General features: G+C 35.9%; 3 protein-coding genes and 4 non-coding genes across 9 annotated transcripts; 5 read left to right on the top strand and 2 right to left on the bottom strand.

Moving 5' to 3' along the window:
• Positions 1–1,832: 1,832 nt before the first annotated feature.
• On the top strand, positions 1,833–9,307 carry pgp-1 (Multidrug resistance protein pgp-1). Its single transcript, NM_070012.7, has 14 exons — positions 1,833–1,944; positions 2,730–2,814; positions 3,677–3,836; positions 3,970–4,216; positions 4,290–4,758; positions 4,827–4,940; positions 5,063–5,416; positions 5,697–6,150; positions 6,797–7,084; positions 7,183–7,852; positions 8,009–8,270; positions 8,320–8,641; positions 8,692–9,045; positions 9,098–9,307. The coding sequence occupies exons 1-14, from the start codon at positions 1,835–1,837 to the stop codon at positions 9,172–9,174; spliced, it is 3,966 nt and encodes a 1,321-aa protein (NP_502413.1). The 5' UTR covers positions 1,833–1,834; the 3' UTR covers positions 9,175–9,307.
• K08E7.12 lies at positions 6,171–6,268 on the top strand. Its single transcript, NR_056843.1, has one exon. It is a non-coding gene; the product is annotated as an Unclassified non-coding RNA K08E7.12 (non-coding RNA).
• Positions 6,190–6,262, bottom strand: K08E7.t1. Its single transcript has one exon. It is a non-coding gene; the product is annotated as a tRNA-Lys (tRNA).
• K08E7.13 lies at positions 6,576–6,656 on the bottom strand. The gene has a single exon (NR_056841.1). It is a non-coding gene; the product is annotated as an Unclassified non-coding RNA K08E7.13 (non-coding RNA).
• K08E7.11 lies at positions 6,576–6,656 on the top strand. Its single transcript, NR_056842.1, has one exon. It is a non-coding gene; the product is annotated as an Unclassified non-coding RNA K08E7.11 (non-coding RNA).
• A 1,243-nt stretch (positions 9,308–10,550) lies between the features above and the next one.
• cul-6 (Cullin-6) lies at positions 10,551–14,517 on the top strand. 2 transcript variants are annotated; one of them, NR_131627.1, is made up of 8 exons: positions 10,574–10,671; positions 11,554–12,013; positions 12,096–12,330; positions 12,594–12,933; positions 13,063–13,512; positions 13,666–13,995; positions 14,075–14,137; positions 14,318–14,449. NR_131627.1 is itself a non-coding variant. In NM_070011.5 (7 exons), exons 1-7 carry the CDS (start codon positions 10,574–10,576, stop codon positions 14,447–14,449), a joined length of 2,190 nt encoding a protein of 729 aa, NP_502412.1. In that variant the 5' UTR covers positions 10,551–10,573; the 3' UTR covers positions 14,450–14,517. The 2 variants fall into 2 exon arrangements, 1 of the variants encoding a protein (NP_502412.1); NM_070011.5 differs by having other exon boundaries at positions 10,551–10,671; positions 11,554–12,330; positions 14,318–14,517.
• A 418-nt stretch (positions 14,518–14,935) lies between these two features.
• K08E7.8 (Leucine-rich repeat domain-containing protein) lies at positions 14,936–15,812 on the top strand (the record flags this gene model as incomplete). Of its 2 annotated transcripts, NM_001047504.6 has the most annotated exons (5): positions 14,936–15,017; positions 15,201–15,274; positions 15,317–15,386; positions 15,433–15,600; positions 15,643–15,812. In NM_001047504.6, the coding sequence occupies 5 exons, from the start codon at positions 14,936–14,938 to the stop codon at positions 15,777–15,779; spliced, it is 531 nt and encodes a 176-aa protein (NP_001040969.1). The 2 variants fall into 2 exon arrangements, with proteins under 2 accessions (NP_001040969.1, NP_001040970.1); NM_001047505.3 differs by lacking the exon at positions 14,936–15,017 and having other exon boundaries at positions 15,221–15,274; positions 15,643–15,779.
• Positions 15,813–16,534: the final 722 nt, after the last annotated feature.

The raw sequence follows: 16,534 nt of genomic DNA, 5'->3' as shown, positions 1-16,534 counted from the left end.
TCACAAATTTTATGAAAAAAAAATAATTGTACGAAGATTTTCGGAAATATAATAAAACAGAAGACAAGGAGCATAGAATATGCTGAATTGGGGAAATTATAGGATATTGGAAACACTTGGAATTTTGAGCAAACAATTATTTTTTTTAAAGATACCAAAAGTGAAAAAAAATCCAAATTAGAATTTTCAACAAAATACATTTTTTTTGAAAACTATCAAAAATTGTAAAATTAAAAAATTATCAAAGCGCTTCATTTATTTTTTTTCGAAAATTTTAATACTAAAAACTTAGGATTTTGAATTTTTTTGGAAATTTTTGAATTTTCCACTGAAAAGCAATTTTTCTTGTGAAAACTTGATTATTTTTTAAAAGTTAGTGCAAAACAGAGGTGAGCGGCTAATGGTTTTTTCCGGCAAATCGGCAAAACGGCAAGTTACCGGAATTGAAAATTTCCTGCAAATCGGCAAACCGGCAAATTTCAGATTTTCGAATTTACCGGATAAACGGCAATTGCCGAAATCTTTCGGTAAAAATTGTGGTCTTGCACATTTTTTTTTTGGAGATTTCAGAATTTGAATTTCAATCAGCAAAAAATGTTCCTCCATCTATTTTGAAAAGTAAGCAAATTCTATGAAAATATCAATTATAGAAGAAAACGGGAAAAAATTTCAAAAAGGCAGAGTTTCCGTCTTATAAATAAATCCCTCAAAAAATTTCCGGCAAATCTGATATTCGGCAAACCGGCAATTTGCCAAAAATGCAAATTTCCGGCAAACCGGCAAATTGTTGATTTGCCGAATTTGTCGAAAAAAAGATTTGCCGAACGAACAGCAAACCCCTGGTGTAAAACATTCTTTCTCGAAAATGTTGCCCATTTTTGAGATTAAAAAATACAAAATTTGAAAAAAAGAATTATGAAGTGTATCAGAATTTTCGCATTTCTTTCTTTGAAAAAAAGCGAGACTCACTCAAAGAAACATGGTGTACCTTTAAAGTAAATTGCCAAATTTTTTTTACAAAATTATTATGAAATGAACAGTGGAAAATAAATTACACATACTTCAATTGGGAGAAAATAATTTTTTTTTGCAATTTCAGTGAATAAGATAAATACAATTTATATAAATTACAACAAAACAATAAAAATTCATTTATCTTTTTTTTGGTACGATTGAAGTTATTGTTTGAGAGAAGAAAAAATACAATCCAGATACAAACACATTCAGAATAATTAATTAAAATTAATTAAAGTATATAAATTCTTTAAAAAATGTTGAATTTATTTCGATTTTTTATTTTCAAGAAAATTGAGAATAGAAAAATTCCCTGAAAAATACAGAAACACATTGAAGAACCGAAAATTTTCGACTATGGACTTTCACTGATCTGATTGTGATATATACCTATTAATCTTTTTATAAAAAATCAAAACATTTACAGAATTTACAGGTCCATACAAAATTGCAGCGTCCATTCCAGACAAATTATCATAAAAAAAGTTCGAAAAAATGACGGAAACTCTATAGAAGATCAGTTCAGAAACATCAGTTTCTTCATTATTTTCCAACTATAAACTCATATTGTGTCCATCACAAGTCACACACACACACACACAGGGCTTTTCTCCCCATTATTCCCCTTTTCTCTATCAATTTCTAATTCTGTGATCAATTTGATAACACATCACCGACTGAATTGTCGATAAAAGTGTGGAGCTCATTTCGATTATTATCATATTTCAACGCGTTTTTTATCTCTCTTGTTTTATTTCGGATATTTTCGAAACAAACTACTCTCAAGGTCCTTCGAGAAAAATCTGAAATAATTCCAGATATGCTGCGAAACGGCAGTCTCAGACAAAGTCTTCGGACACTAGACTCATTTAGTTTAGCACCTGAAGATGTCCTGAAAACCGCAATTAAGACTGTCGAGGACTATGAAGGGTAAGTCAAATTATTTAGTGCCTAGCTCTAACCTATCTGCCTACATGATTGCCTACCGCCTATTTTCAGTATTATGGCGTGATTTCCCCTGTTTTACTTTTTAAGTTTCCAAATTCAAAGTGTACATTGATAGTAGGCGCGTGTGTAGGCCTAGTGCGCCTAGAATGCATGCAGGTTATTTTGAGGTTTTTATTGATTTTTCTGGCAATTCACGTTTTCTAAAATTCAAAATCCATGAAACAATCCAGCATTCATTCTACAGATTCCATTTTGTACCCTATTTTTCAATAGGCTTTTAAATTTTTCTAAATTTCAATTTAAAAACTAAAATTATGCCAAAATTATGCTAGTTTTGTGATGTTTGTGACACTATCAAGAAAACATTTCCAACTTGATTTTTCTGAACATAAGTCAGAAAATGCTAAAACTTACATTGCCGTGAATAGAATTGATTGACACAGCGAAATGATAAAACTACATTATTTTTTCGGAATTAACGGCACAATAGTCACAAACTTAATTTAAATAAATCTGGTAGGCATGCAGGCACAAAACCTTGCGTGAAAATACCTACCGCCTGCCTACCTAAGTGCTTACCTATAATGGAAGCTCTTTAGTGTTTGTTGTTTTCAATTGAACATAACTTTGAACATAAAATAAACTTTGAACATCCTACAGCTTACTACAGCATACTTATGCTTTTTGAAATAAGCGGTAGTTAGGCAGGCAGGCATGAGGTACTTTTTCATAAAAAGAAATTTTAAATTGAATATTTTTTGTTGCAGTGACAACATTGATTCCAATGGCGAAATTAAAATCACAAGAGATGCCAAAGAAGAGGTTGTAAATAAGGTTTCCATTCCACAATTGGTAAGCTTTTGAAATTTTAACAAAATTTTGCAAAATACCCTCCACATGATTTAAGCTTAAAGTATGTGCACTTATGCATCAATTTTCTATTTTTTGCCGAAAAAATAAAGTGAAAAAAAATGATAAGAAAGAAAGGAGTATGCTGGATGGAATAAACTTTTTATCAGCTGACAACTTTGTCAGGGCACGGAAAGCACAATTTTCGGAGCTTGAAGATTTTGCTAGAGCAGGAAAAAAAAATAATTTGGAATAATTTTTTTCATTTGAAATAAGACTATTTTAATAGTGTTCTATAGAAAGCTGATACACATAAACCCAAAAAACAACTTAAACCTAAAAAAAGTAAATCTGAATTAATTTTCAAGCAGTTTAGAAAAATTAATTTCGAGATCTAAAATTGCTGCAAAAGTTGTTGTTTTTGGCAGAACTTTGATAATTTGAAGAGTTTTTAGGGATAGACAAAAAAATTTTTTAAGTTTTTTTGGGCAACTGAAAACAAATCTCACTAAAAAATAAACATTTAACTTCTCAATAAATTATTTTTCTGAAAAAACTATCCCAACATTTTTCGGGACGATTTTTTAAAACTGATCAGAACTCTGAAAGTTCAAAAAAGTCACAAATTGATCACAAAAGCGGTTCGGCAATTCCTAAAATCACAAACATCCCATTAAAGTTTGGTGATAAGAAATCAAGAAAACTATCAGAAAGGAACATAGGCAGTTTATCACGAAAATGCCTACCTACCTGCCTTTAAATAATCCTGGTGTGAAAGGAAGGACGGATGAATAGGCGAATAAGAGACACCTTCACCAGATGCCTATGCCTATAGACCTATAGTTATAACTCAAACTAATTACAGTACCGATACACAACGACATTGGAGAAGCTGTTGCTATTCATAGGAACTCTCGTCGCAGTTATTACCGGTGCCGGACTTCCACTGATGTCAATTCTTCAGGGAAAAGTGTCACAGGCATTTATTAATGAGCAAATTGTTATTAATAATAATGGAAGCACATGTGAGTAGAGTTTTTGGCATGCCTTCTGAAAACCGACAAGCAGTACATAATGTCAATTGACAACAATTTTTATCTACAAGGGAGCATTCCCAAAAAAAAATCCAAAAAGCATAGCTTCAAGAAATAATTCCAGTTCTACCAACGGGTCAAAACTACACAAAAACTGATTTCGAACACGATGTGATGAATGTGGTGTGGAGTTATGCTGCAATGACTGTCGGAATGTGGGCAGCCGGTCAGATTACAGTAACCTGTTATCTATACGTGGCAGAGCAAATGAATAATCGATTGCGACGAGAATTTGTGAAATCGATTCTGAGACAGGAGATTTCATGGTTTGACACCAACCATTCGGGAACTCTTGCCACGAAACTTTTCGAGTTAGTTTTTTATCAATTTGTTTGGAAACTTATATACCGGTGATAGCTATATTCTAAATATTCAAATTTGCAGCAATCTGGAAAGAGTAAAAGAAGGAACTGGAGACAAAATCGGAATGGCATTCCAATACCTGAGTCAGTTCATCACTGGATTCATTGTTGCTTTCACTCACAGTTGGCAGCTCACTCTTGTCATGTTAGCAGTCACTCCAATTCAAGCCCTCTGCGGTTTTGCAATCGCAAAATCAATGTCAACGTTCGCAATTCGAGAAACTTTAAGATATGCGAAAGCCGGAAAAGTTGTCGAAGAAACAATATCGAGTATTCGAACAGTTGTGTCATTAAATGGATTGAGATATGAGCTAGAAAGATATTCGACTGCTGTTGAAGAAGCAAAGAAAGCTGGAGTCTTGAAAGGATTATTCTTAGGAATCTCGTTCGGTGCAATGCAGGCTTCAAACTTTATCTCTTTTGCGTTGGCATTCTATATTGGTGTCGGATGGGTACATGATGGAAGTCTTAACTTTGGAGATATGCTTACGGTACGTAGATAGCCCCGTAGTTGTGAAAAAGCCTTCCGCTTTGATTATCAAATATTCGAATCTTTCAGACCTTCTCCTCAGTTATGATGGGATCAATGGCTTTAGGTCTTGCTGGACCTCAATTAGCTGTTCTTGGTACAGCTCAGGGAGCCGCGTCTGGTATCTATGAAGTTTTGGATAGAGTAAGTTTTAAAAGAAATGCAATCTAAATTTTCCGAAAAACCTATATCCTTTCAGTTGAAAATTGGATAAAATTTATTTTAAAACCTTGCAAAAAAAGTGCCTAACCTCTTAATTATTTCAGAAGCCAGTGATCGATTCATCTAGCAAAGCGGGAAGGAAAGATATGAAAATCAAGGGAGACATCACTGTTGAAAACGTCCATTTCACGTACCCATCCCGCCCGGATGTTCCAATTCTACGTGGAATGAATCTCCGTGTAAATGCAGGTCAAACTGTCGCACTTGTCGGATCATCGGGATGTGGAAAGTCGACGATTATCAGTTTGTTGTTGCGTTACTACGATGTTTTGAAAGGCAAGATTACGATTGATGGAGTCGACGTTCGGGATATCAACTTGGAATTTTTGAGAAAAAATGTGGCCGTCGTGTCACAGGAGCCAGCGTTGTTCAATTGTACGATCGAGGAGAATATTAGTGTGAGTATTTTTCTTGAAAAAAGAGTTTTAAAAAAAAATTCCCAGTTGCAAAATTTTCTCAAAAATAACTTTAAGAAACTCTTCCGTTCCGAAATTCTTGCTTGTTGCTACGCTCCTACTGTGTTAGATTCTCAGTGAACGACTGGCATTGCCTGCTAACCTAAAAATTGTCAAAAAGGTTTTTTAAAAAACCTGTACATAGTTCTACTTTAAATTTTGCAATATCCGTTTTTCGTCCTTTCTTGACCAGTACAAATTTCCAACCAACTGTATCTTTCAGCTCGGAAAAGAAGGCATAACACGTGAGGAAATGGTTGCTGCATGTAAGATGGCCAACGCAGAAAAGTTCATCAAAACTCTACCAAACGGATATAATACTCTTGTCGGAGATCGTGGAACCCAGCTCTCCGGAGGCCAGAAACAACGTATCGCTATTGCTCGTGCTCTCGTCAGAAACCCGAAAATCCTTCTATTGGACGAAGCCACGTCAGCACTGGACGCTGAATCCGAGGGAATTGTGCAACAGGCATTGGACAAAGCCGCAAAAGGACGTACCACAATTATCATTGCCCATCGTTTATCAACTATTCGTAACGCTGATCTTATCATTTCTTGCAAAAATGGACAAGTCGTCGAGGTTGGAGATCACAGAGCTTTGATGGCTCAGCAAGGACTCTACTATGATCTGGTGACAGCTCAAACCTTCACAGACGCCGTTGACTCTGCCGCAGAAGGTACGGGAAGAAAAAACTGCAAAAAACCGCAAAAAGATAAGCCCAATGCGGGGCTCGAACCCGCGACAACCAGATTAAGAGTCTGGTGCTCTACCGACTGAGCTAACCGGGCGGCATTTTAACCATGGGCGCAAGGCTTAGACATAAAAAATGAAAAGTGGAGAGTAGCGCCGAAGGGAGAGGGCGCAGTGAAGCAGAGAAAAAGAGTGTGTCGCAGTGTGATGGCGCGTGACTTTAGCAAACTTTAGCAAACGGGTGCTTGAAAAGAAAATATAACTATTTATTGAAAAATAAATTTAAAAAGCTCACAAAAATATTAGGAATCCGTGAATTGTTAGAAAAACATAGAGAAGGAATGATGCACCATGTATGCTGTTGCAGATAGCATTGCAACTTTAAAAGCATGTATCTTTGTCGGGGGCTGTGATATCAAAAAGCTGTCAACTACAAAACATAGATGGGATTGTTACCATCACTTTTGCAGTTGAAAGTTTTTTGATACCTCTCATGACAAAAGAGATATGAGCTCTTCTTGGAATCCAACAATAAACTCCCAAAGCCTCTGGCTGAAATAATAGCAATCATATTAGAGTTAAAAATACAAATCTGAGCAGATAATTATTCAAAACGTAATTATTTCTTGCAGGAAAATTCTCTCGCGAGAACAGCGTCGCCCGCCAGACCAGCGAACATGAAGGACTTTCCCGTCAAGCTTCTGAGATGGATGATATTATGAATCGAGTGAGAAGTTCCACGATTGGATCAATCACAAATGGTCCTGTAATTGATGAGAAGGAGGAGAGAATTGGAAAAGATGCTTTATCCCGGCTGAAGCAAGAGCTTGAAGAGAATAATGCTCAGAAAACTAATCTATTCGAGATTTTGTATCACGCCAGGCCACATGCTCTTTCCCTGTTTATTGGAATGTCTACAGGTATTATTTTTATTATTTATTGTCTTATTCTCTTATCATGTCAATCGTAAAAACTGAATTTATTTAAAAAAAAACATTAACAGAAATATATTTTTCAGCCACAATCGGAGGATTCATCTACCCAACCTACTCTGTCTTCTTCACCTCATTCATGAACGTTTTCGCAGGTAACCCTGCCGATTTTCTCAGTCAAGGACACTTCTGGGCTCTTATGTTCCTTGTTCTGGCAGCTGCTCAAGGAATCTGCTCATTCTTGATGACTTTCTTCATGGGAATCGCCTCCGAATCGTTGACCCGAGATCTTCGCAACAAGTTGTTCAGAAATGTTCTGTCACAACACATTGGATTCTTCGATTCACCACAGAACGCATCGGGAAAGATCAGTACTAGACTTGCAACTGATGTTCCCAATCTAAGAACTGCCATTGATTTCCGCTTCTCCACAGTCATCACAACACTTGTCTCAATGGTTGCTGGTATCGGATTGGCCTTCTTCTACGGTTGGCAAATGGCTCTTCTGATCATCGCCATCCTTCCAATCGTTGCGTTTGGACAATACCTTCGTGGACGTAGATTCACCGGAAAGAATGTGAAAAGCGCTTCAGAATTCGCTGATTCGGGAAAAATTGCAATTGAAGCAATTGAGAATGTAAGAACCGTGCAGGCGTTGGCAAGAGAAGACACTTTCTACGAGAACTTTTGCGAGAAATTGGACATTCCACATAAGGAGGCTATCAAGGAGGCGTTTATACAAGGACTCTCATATGGGTTAGTTTTTTGAAAGAAATACAGCTCTTAATGTAACTGTAATATATATTTGGCCAATTTTCGACCGCCTATTCTTAAACCTGACAAACTTTGACCAGACATTGGTATCGGATATTTAAATGAAATTTCCAAATTCGAACACTTCCTATATTCTAGATGTGCCTCATCCGTCCTGTACCTTCTCAACACATGTGCCTATCGTATGGGTCTCGCCCTGATCATCACCGACCCACCAACTATGCAACCAATGCGTGTGCTTCGTGTCATGTATGCCATCACGATTTCCACGTCTACCCTCGGATTCGCCACTTCATATTTCCCAGAATATGCGAAAGCCACGTTTGCTGGTGGTATTATCTTCGGGATGCTACGGAAGATTTCGAAAATTGATAGTTTGTCGTTGGCCGGGGAGAAGAAGGTAACAGTTTTGAATAGGAGTTTAACTATAATAAAATGTACATTTTCAGAAACTCTACGGGAAAGTCATTTTCAAGAATGTCCGATTCGCTTACCCAGAACGCCCAGAAATCGAGATCCTGAAGGGTCTCAGCTTCTCAGTGGAGCCCGGACAAACTCTCGCTCTCGTCGGACCATCAGGATGTGGAAAGTCTACCGTCGTAGCGCTTCTTGAGAGATTCTACGACACCCTTGGCGGTGAGATCTTTATCGATGGCTCCGAGATCAAGACGTTGAACCCTGAGCACACAAGATCACAAATTGCAATTGTATCCCAGGAGCCAACACTGTTTGATTGCTCAATTGCAGAGAATATTATCTATGGCTTGGATCGTGAGTTATCATTTATACAACAATCATTTCATTAATTGATTGAATTTCAGCTTCCTCAGTTACCATGGCTCAAGTTGAAGAAGCAGCCAGGCTTGCGAACATCCACAATTTCATCGCAGAGCTTCCAGAAGGTTTTGAGACTCGTGTAGGAGACCGTGGAACCCAGCTCTCCGGAGGTCAAAAACAACGTATCGCTATTGCACGCGCCCTGGTAAGGAATCCCAAGATCTTACTCTTGGACGAAGCTACGTCAGCACTGGACACAGAATCCGAGAAGGTTGTCCAAGAAGCGCTGGATCGTGCGAGAGAGGGAAGAACCTGTATTGTGATTGCTCATCGTTTGAACACAGTGATGAATGCAGATTGTATTGCTGTCGTGAGCAATGGTACTATTATTGAAAAAGGTAAGCAGACTTTCAAAGAGCCTTCCTATCCCTAATCTTGTTATTTTTACAGGAACCCACACACAGTTGATGTCTGAGAAGGGTGCCTACTACAAACTGACCCAAAAGCAGATGACCGAGAAGAAATAAACTTTAAATCATTAATTTTGTGTAGCTTTCTTTCTCGATTTTTGCACGATCTTTCCCCTAAGCATATTAATAAGTCGTTCCTCTGTTTTGAGTTACTTTTGAAGTTTGAATTGAATAAATATTTTCACTTGAGTCTATCTAGAATCATTTTCAGACTCTCAGATATGTGCGACAGATGGATGTGCATATTAAATCCTGTAATGAAAATTTTTTCTACATAATTACTCAACTTATGTTTTCATAACTTCAATTAAATTTTTGCTACTTGCTCGGCATTTGGAGGCTAGCCTTAATCTTTAAGACTGAAAATCAACTGGAATCAGTAGTAAATTTTAGACGCAAATATCTCGAGTTCTAGATGTCCGCGGCAAAAACGGTCCTTTACGTTCGAGAAGTTCATAATATCAGCTATCGAATGGCACTGAATTAGTTTGAAAATTCTAAACCCTCTGCAAACCATTCCCTTGTGAGAGAACATTCCAATTTTGCAATTTTGCAAAAAATGCAAGTTATCTTAATGTAATTTAAAAGCCAAAGTTGCTCTCCATGTGCTACCACAATGTGTACACCGAACTGTTGATCCAAACTACACATATCTGTTTGCTCTCCAACTTTTCCTCATTCTCTGCCTCTCATGAGTCATCACCGTATGATAAGGAACTTATTTCATGAAATTTCATTTGTATCACTACTTGCCGTCGGTTACACCTATTTCAACACATCTTCTCAGTTTAAGAAATAATTTCGGGTTTTTGAAAAAAGTTCTTAAGTTTGTAGCGTGAATGAATACGTATACATATGTATGAGTTTTCCCAGTTCAAAAGGTAAATCTCGAAAGAATTCAACAACATTGAAAAATTTCGAAAAAGCCGTTTAGTTAATGTGCTGGGGCGGTATTTAGGGCATTTGGCATTATCAAGAAGTTATGATGCTTCTTCTCTTATATTTTCATTCCTCAATTTTTCGGAGGCACTTTTTTAAACCATGCTCCTATTTTTCAAACTAGTAAGACACCGTAAATTGGTAGCATGTAAGGTTTCCACATTGTTAATAGTATGACCTTACACTCAAATAATAAAAACTTAATAACTGAACAAATATTTAACTTATAATCTTATCTAATGTTCTAAATCAAGTTCAACATTCATCAAAGAGTTTCACTGTCTTTAATCAATCTTTCACCGAACACACATCATTTCAAGTACCATAGCATCTGAGAAAAAATGGATCATTTCGAAATTCTTGCTAACATTACTTTTTTCTCTAATTCTCTTACGCAACAGTCTACCACCTTTTCACATTCTCTCTTCAGTTTCTGTCCGCGCTTTCTGCATTTTAAACTTTTCCTTCTTTAAAAAGAAACGTTATTATTATTATTTTCAGCTACAATTACCTGAAAATGAGCATCGAAGCAGTGTGGGGAACATTGCAAGATGGTTTAAATTTGCTGTATCGAAGAGAGCATATGTCGAAGAAGTACTATATGATGCTTTATGAGTAAGTCTGCGTTAGTTTTGAAATTTTGCTTGTTTTTAGTTTTCTGATATATATATATGAAATTAAAAAAATATATTTAACCTTACTTTTTCATCTTATGTGGAATTTTTTTGCTGATCATCTAAAATTTGCCTAAACATCGGTTATAAATTTTCTTTTTTGGTTGAAAAATTTCGGAAAATTGAGCATAGAGACAGAAAAAAAAGTCAAAATTAGTTTATTCATTTGCTCGGGAAATAAAATGGAAATCAGGCCTTTCAACTTTTTCTTTTGCAAATTGAAAAAAATTTAAAAATTGCAGAAAAATTATTTGGTAAAATGAGAGAGTTTTTTTTATGATTTTCGGCAAACCGGCTAACTGTCACAAAACTCAAACAAGTTATTTTTTGGCTTTTTTAAAATGTCACTACAATACAAATTAAAAACCTTCAACCAGGGGTGCGCGGCACTCGGAAATTTCCGGCAATCGACAATTTCGGCAAATGCCGGTTTTGAAAATTTTCGGCAAACTTGCCGAAATTGCCGACTGCCGGGCATTTTCGGCAATCGGCAATTCCGGCAAGTGCCGGGTTTGGAAATTTCCGGCAATTGCCAAAATTGCTGCAATTTTCAATCCTAATTATATTTCGGAAATTGAAATAATTTCACATTGTTTTTTAGTACTCGGCTAGTAATTTTTTTTAAAGGAAAACGATAAATCATTTTGAGCTTGAAAATTGAAAATTGTTCATTAAAATGCCATGTTCAGGCTCCTAAATCTAAAAAAAGTTTCAAATTTATATTCCCGGCAATTTTGATTTCCGGCAATCGGCAATTCCGGCAATTATTCGATTGCCGAACGGCAATTGCCGCACACCCTTCCTTCATCATTACAAATTCCAGTGCTGTCTATAATATTTGCACAACAACAACACTTGCCAATTCAAATAATAATTCGCCAGAATTTGCAAGTGAATTTCTCTACAAACAACTTGAAAACTATATCAGGACATATGTGATTGCAATTCGAGACAGAATATCAGCGTGTTCTGGTGATGAACTACTCGGAAAATGCACCATCGAATGGGACAACTTCAAATTTTCTACAAGAATCTGCAATTGTATATTTCAGTATTTGAATCGAAATTTTGTTTCGAAAAAAGTAGAAGACAAGAATGGAGAAATTGTGGAAATTTACAAACTGGCTCTAGACATTTGGAAGGCTGAATTTTTTGATAATTTTAAAGTTAAAACAATCGATGCTATTCTTGAATTGATACTTTTGGAAAGATGTGGATCGACAATTAATAGCACACATATTTCTTCAGTTGTCGAATGTCTGACGGAACTTGATATTTACAAGGTTAGCTTTGAACCCCAGTTCCTTGATGCCACAAAACTCTTTTACAAACAAGAGGTGCTGAATAGTAAAGAGACTGTTATAGAATACATGATAACTGTTGAAAATCGACTGTTTCAAGAAGAATACAGGAGTCGACGATATCTTGGACCATCTACAAATGATCTACTGATTGACTCATGCGAATCTATTTTGATTTCCGATCGGTTGAAGTTCTTGCATAGCGAGTTTGAACGTCTTTTGGAGGCTAGAAAGGATGAGCACCTGACGAGAATGTACAGTTTGTGCAGGAGAGTTACACATGGACTCGAGGATTTGAGGTGAGCAAGTTGACCACTTTGGAAGCAAGTGTTGTCTCTGAGTTGCTCATCCATACTATGTATGTACTGCCGTACAACTTGGGATCCCTGAATAATTTTTCGGAAAACTACTAGAAACTTCCGGAAAGTTTGTTAAAACTGTCAGAAATGTTGAGCAAACTTTTTTAAAAGTTTCAGAAATTTTCAGAGTTGTTCAAAAGTATTGAATTGAATACCATTTTTAGAAAAATAAACATTCTAATTCTAAACAAACGAAGTTTCAGGGTGTATCTCGAAAAGCGAATTTTAAAAGAAGGACACGAAACATTGCAAAGACTGGCTAAAGACAGTGGACTAAAAACTACACCAAAGGAATACATAACCAAACTCCTTGAAGTTCACGAGATTTATTTCAACTTGATAAATAAAGCATTCGATAGAAATGCACTTTTCATGCAATCTCTCGACAAAGCTTCTAAGGACTTTATCGAAGCTAATGCTGTGACTATGTTGGCTCCTGAAAAACACCGAAGCACAAGGTCTGCAGACTATCTTGCAAGATATTGTGATCAGCTCTTGAAGAAGAATTCCAAGGTTCAAGATGAAACGGCGCTAGATAAAGCAGTGAGTTTGCTTTTTTCAACTCTGAACGTCGCTGCTCCATCACATTTTTCTGTACGAAAAATTCCCTTTATAGATCAAAACATGATGGGACAGCCTAACACCACGTATGTAAAAAAATCCCATTTTCAGTTAACGGTGCTCAAGTATATCAGCGAAAAGGATGTCTTCCAATTGTATTATCAAAATTGGTTCAGTGAACGAATCATCAATAATTCTTCAGCAAGTGATGATGCAGAAGAAAAGTTCATTACAAATCTAACTGCAACAGAAGGTCTCGAATATACTCGCAATCTTGTGAAAATGGTCGAAGACGCTAAAATTAGTAAAGATTTGACTACTGAATTCAAAGATATCAAAACGGAAAAGTCGATTGACTTTAACGTTATTCTTCAAACAACTGGTGCATGGCCAAGTTTAGATCAAATCAAGATTATTCTTCCGCGAGAATTATCGACAATTCTCAAAGAGTTCGATACATTCTACAATGCGAGTCATAATGGACGAAGATTGAACTGGGCTTACTCACAATGCCGGGGCGAAGTTAACTCTAAAGCTTTCGAAAAGAAATATGTATTTATTGTGAGTTTATCTATAGTTATTCAAACTTATTATTTTTATCAGATAACATTTTATTAAAAATTTTAAAATCAGAAGTCAGCCTGAAGCAGAAGCAGAAGAAGAAGCCAAACTGCTTTTTGAAATCTTAACTTATTAAAAGTTAGAATTTTCCAGGTTACAGCAAGCCAACTCTGCACGCTCTATCTTTTCAATGAGCAGGACTCGTTCACAATTGAACAAATTTCCAAAGCTATTGAAATGACTGCAAAGTCAACTTCGGCTATCGTAGGATCTCTTAATCCGGTTATTGATCCAGTGCTAGTAGTTGACAAAGGCAACGAAAAAGATGGATATCCACCTGATGCCGTAGTGAGTTTGAATACGAAGTATGCGAACAAAAAAGTGCGAGTGGATTTGACAACGGCAATTAAAAAAGCAACAGCAGATCGTGAGACAGATGCGGTTCAAAATACAGTTGAAAGCGATAGGAAGTATGAGATCAAGGTATTTTTTTTAATCGAGACTATGAAATTATTTGCAAGCAAGGATATGTTTAAAAAAAAACATGGCAATTAACTTGCAGGCATGCATCGTAAGAATCATGAAGACACGGAAAAGTCTCACCCACACATTGCTCATTAATGAGGTAAGAGGCTAACAATATAAGTAATTTTGTTTTTCAATAGTTTAAAATAATCCAAATAGTTGCTCTTTTGTATAGTTTTATCACTGAACTTTTATTAAAAATTTTCCGCAACTGAATTAGTGGCAAAACACAATTTAAAAACACGGGTTTCAAGAGCTTGGTAACTTTAATTTTTTTCAGATAATTAGTCAATTGAAAAGCCGGTTTACGCCAAATGTGCAAATGATCAAGATATGCATTGAAATCCTGATTGAGCAGTTGTACATACGTCGATCAGAAAACGAACACAATGTCTATGAGTATTTGGCATAAAATTACTGGCTTTAGTTTATTTTTTAATTGTTCAAAGAAATAAATGCAATAAAGTATTGTGAATATCATCCACATGACGTTTTTTCTAATGTATTTCCAGGACTAAAATCTACCTAAATTTTCACATGAAATTATTATTAAATAATTCGCCGCCGACATCGATTTAGTTTCGCGATGAACCACTCTATTTTTCGTCTGCGTCTGCTTTTTGGGACTTTGGAAAAAGCATTTATACTTACATATTTCACAGTTCGTAACTCCTGAGATCATTGATCCTTCATTTCTCCCACTAAATCAATAGCTAATCCTCCTCCTTCTTCCTGCCGAGAGAAACTCAAAGACGATATTTGTAAAGTGTTCAACTCCCTGCGTATCTCATTCTCCCATTCTTTCTGTCTTTTGAAACCTTGAAATCTTTGGGTCATTTATATTACTCCATTTATTTTTAAAACTTATTCCCTGCCCAAGTTCTATTAATCTGTAAAAATGTCAATTGTAATGTCAGCCGGCAAAGGAGTGACTCAAGTAGTCGAACGATGTGAAGCTGCAAAAGAATCCGGGTTTTTGGGTGAGCTTAGACTGTTTTCTGTAGTCGCAATGAAGGCGTAGGACACATTGTAGGCATCTGTGTGCCTACATGGTAGGCGCACACAAAGCAGACCGTTTTTTAGAAGCAGAGTAAAGTTTTACGAAAACTATTTAATATTTTGAACAATTCTCACCGAAATTCCAAATAACATATTGTTTTCAGACCTTTCATCTTGCCAGTTAATGTACATGGCTGACGCGGTGTACATGTTAATTAAGGGATACGAAATCACAAAAGTACGTTCTAAAAAACCTATTCCTAAAAATGTTCAGTTTCAGGTTAGTATTCAAGATAACGGCTTCAAAAAATTCCCCAAAAAATTTGTGATCAAATTTCCAACTGCCACTAGTAAGTTTAAAATTTATCATTTAAGCAAAATTCTGAAACATTTCAGTCCTAAATATGGCTAACAATGAAATCTCTGAAATTCCCGAAGAAGTTGCCACGTGGACAAGTTTGAAAGGGTTAAACGCTGCGAAGAACAAGATTTCAAAGTTTCCGGAGCCATTTTTACAGCTGAAAAATTTGATCTACTTGGATCTCAACGGTAATCAACTTGAAGGTTTGTTGAAACAGAATAAAACAGAAAATTGAAAATTTTTAGAAATCGACGTGGATTTGTTCTACTCATCTTTACCGGCGCTGATAAAGCTGAACTTGTCTGGAAATGAAGGATTGGGCGATGAAACGAAGAAGAAGTTGAAAGCTTTAAAACCGGAAAAATTGGATCTAATTTTATGAACTTTTGCCTAAAATAAATTTTTTTGTTGTACATGACAATCTCTCATCTCACAGGTTATCTCTGCACCTTTTTTAGTAAGAAATTCGAGCAAATTTTTTCAAGCAAATTTTCAAATTTTAAGATCCTATAAATTAACTCTGCCAATCTATTTTTCGTCTGTCAATCTATTTTTCGTCTGTCAATCTATTTTTCGTCTGTCAATCTATTTTTCGTCTGTCAATCTATTTTTCGTCTGCCAATCTATTTTTATATTCAGCATATTTCCGGATTTAATGTAGGAAAAGGCGTTATAACCCCATTATAGATTTATCTGCAGGCCTGAATGAAAGCTTACCGGTGGACTAGTCTGTCATGATAGGTCAAGGCATAAAACTCAACACCTGAAACTTCGTTCTGAAATAATTTCAGATCGAAAAATTTCAGTTCTGAAATCGAGGCCTGCAAAATTTTTATACGAAGGCTTTCCATTATTTTTGAAAGTTTTTATTTGCCTTTTTCGAAAAAAAAAAGAAAATCATATTTGAATAGTTTTATTTTATTAATATACATACTTAATAACTTCCAGTGCATTCAAAATTATTGCATTTATAAACGTACTCACAAATTTGTTCTCAACCAAAGGCTTTCAACGTCAATGACTTCAAATCTGTAATGATCCAATTCACACCCCTGAATATCCAAATTTCAGTGCTCATAATGTCTGTGTGTGTGTGTGTCTCATTGAATAGACCTACAAAGGCAAGCTTCTCTTCTT

This window comes from Caenorhabditis elegans, chromosome IV (assembly GCF_000002985.6).
Source record: "Caenorhabditis elegans chromosome IV".
Classification (NCBI taxonomy): Eukaryota; Metazoa; Nematoda; class Chromadorea; order Rhabditida; family Rhabditidae; genus Caenorhabditis; species Caenorhabditis elegans.
The sequence above is the reverse complement of the archived record's forward strand: the minus strand, read 5'-3'. Positions and strand labels throughout refer to the sequence as shown.

What these genes read in the sequence shown, in the direction of transcription:
- cul-6 (NM_070011.5), top strand. Translation starts at nt 10,574, where the DNA reads ATGAGCATCGAAGCAGTGTGGGGAACATTGCAAGATGGTTTAAATTTG. An exon ending in TACTATATGATGCTTTATGA is followed by an intron (nt 10,672 to 11,553) that starts GTAAGTCTGCGT and finishes TACAAATTCCAG; the next exon opens with TGCTGTCTATAATATTTGCA. An exon ending in ACACATTGCTCATTAATGAG is followed by an intron (nt 14,138 to 14,317) that starts GTAAGAGGCTAA and finishes AATTTTTTTCAG; the next exon opens with ATAATTAGTCAATTGAAAAG.
- pgp-1 (NM_070012.7), top strand. Translation starts at nt 1,835, where the DNA reads ATGCTGCGAAACGGCAGTCTCAGACAAAGTCTTCGGACACTAGACTCA. An exon ending in TCTATGAAGTTTTGGATAGA is followed by an intron (nt 4,941 to 5,062) that starts GTAAGTTTTAAA and finishes TAATTATTTCAG; the next exon opens with AAGCCAGTGATCGATTCATC. An exon ending in TATTATCTATGGCTTGGATC is followed by an intron (nt 8,642 to 8,691) that starts GTGAGTTATCAT and finishes ATTGAATTTCAG; the next exon opens with CTTCCTCAGTTACCATGGCT.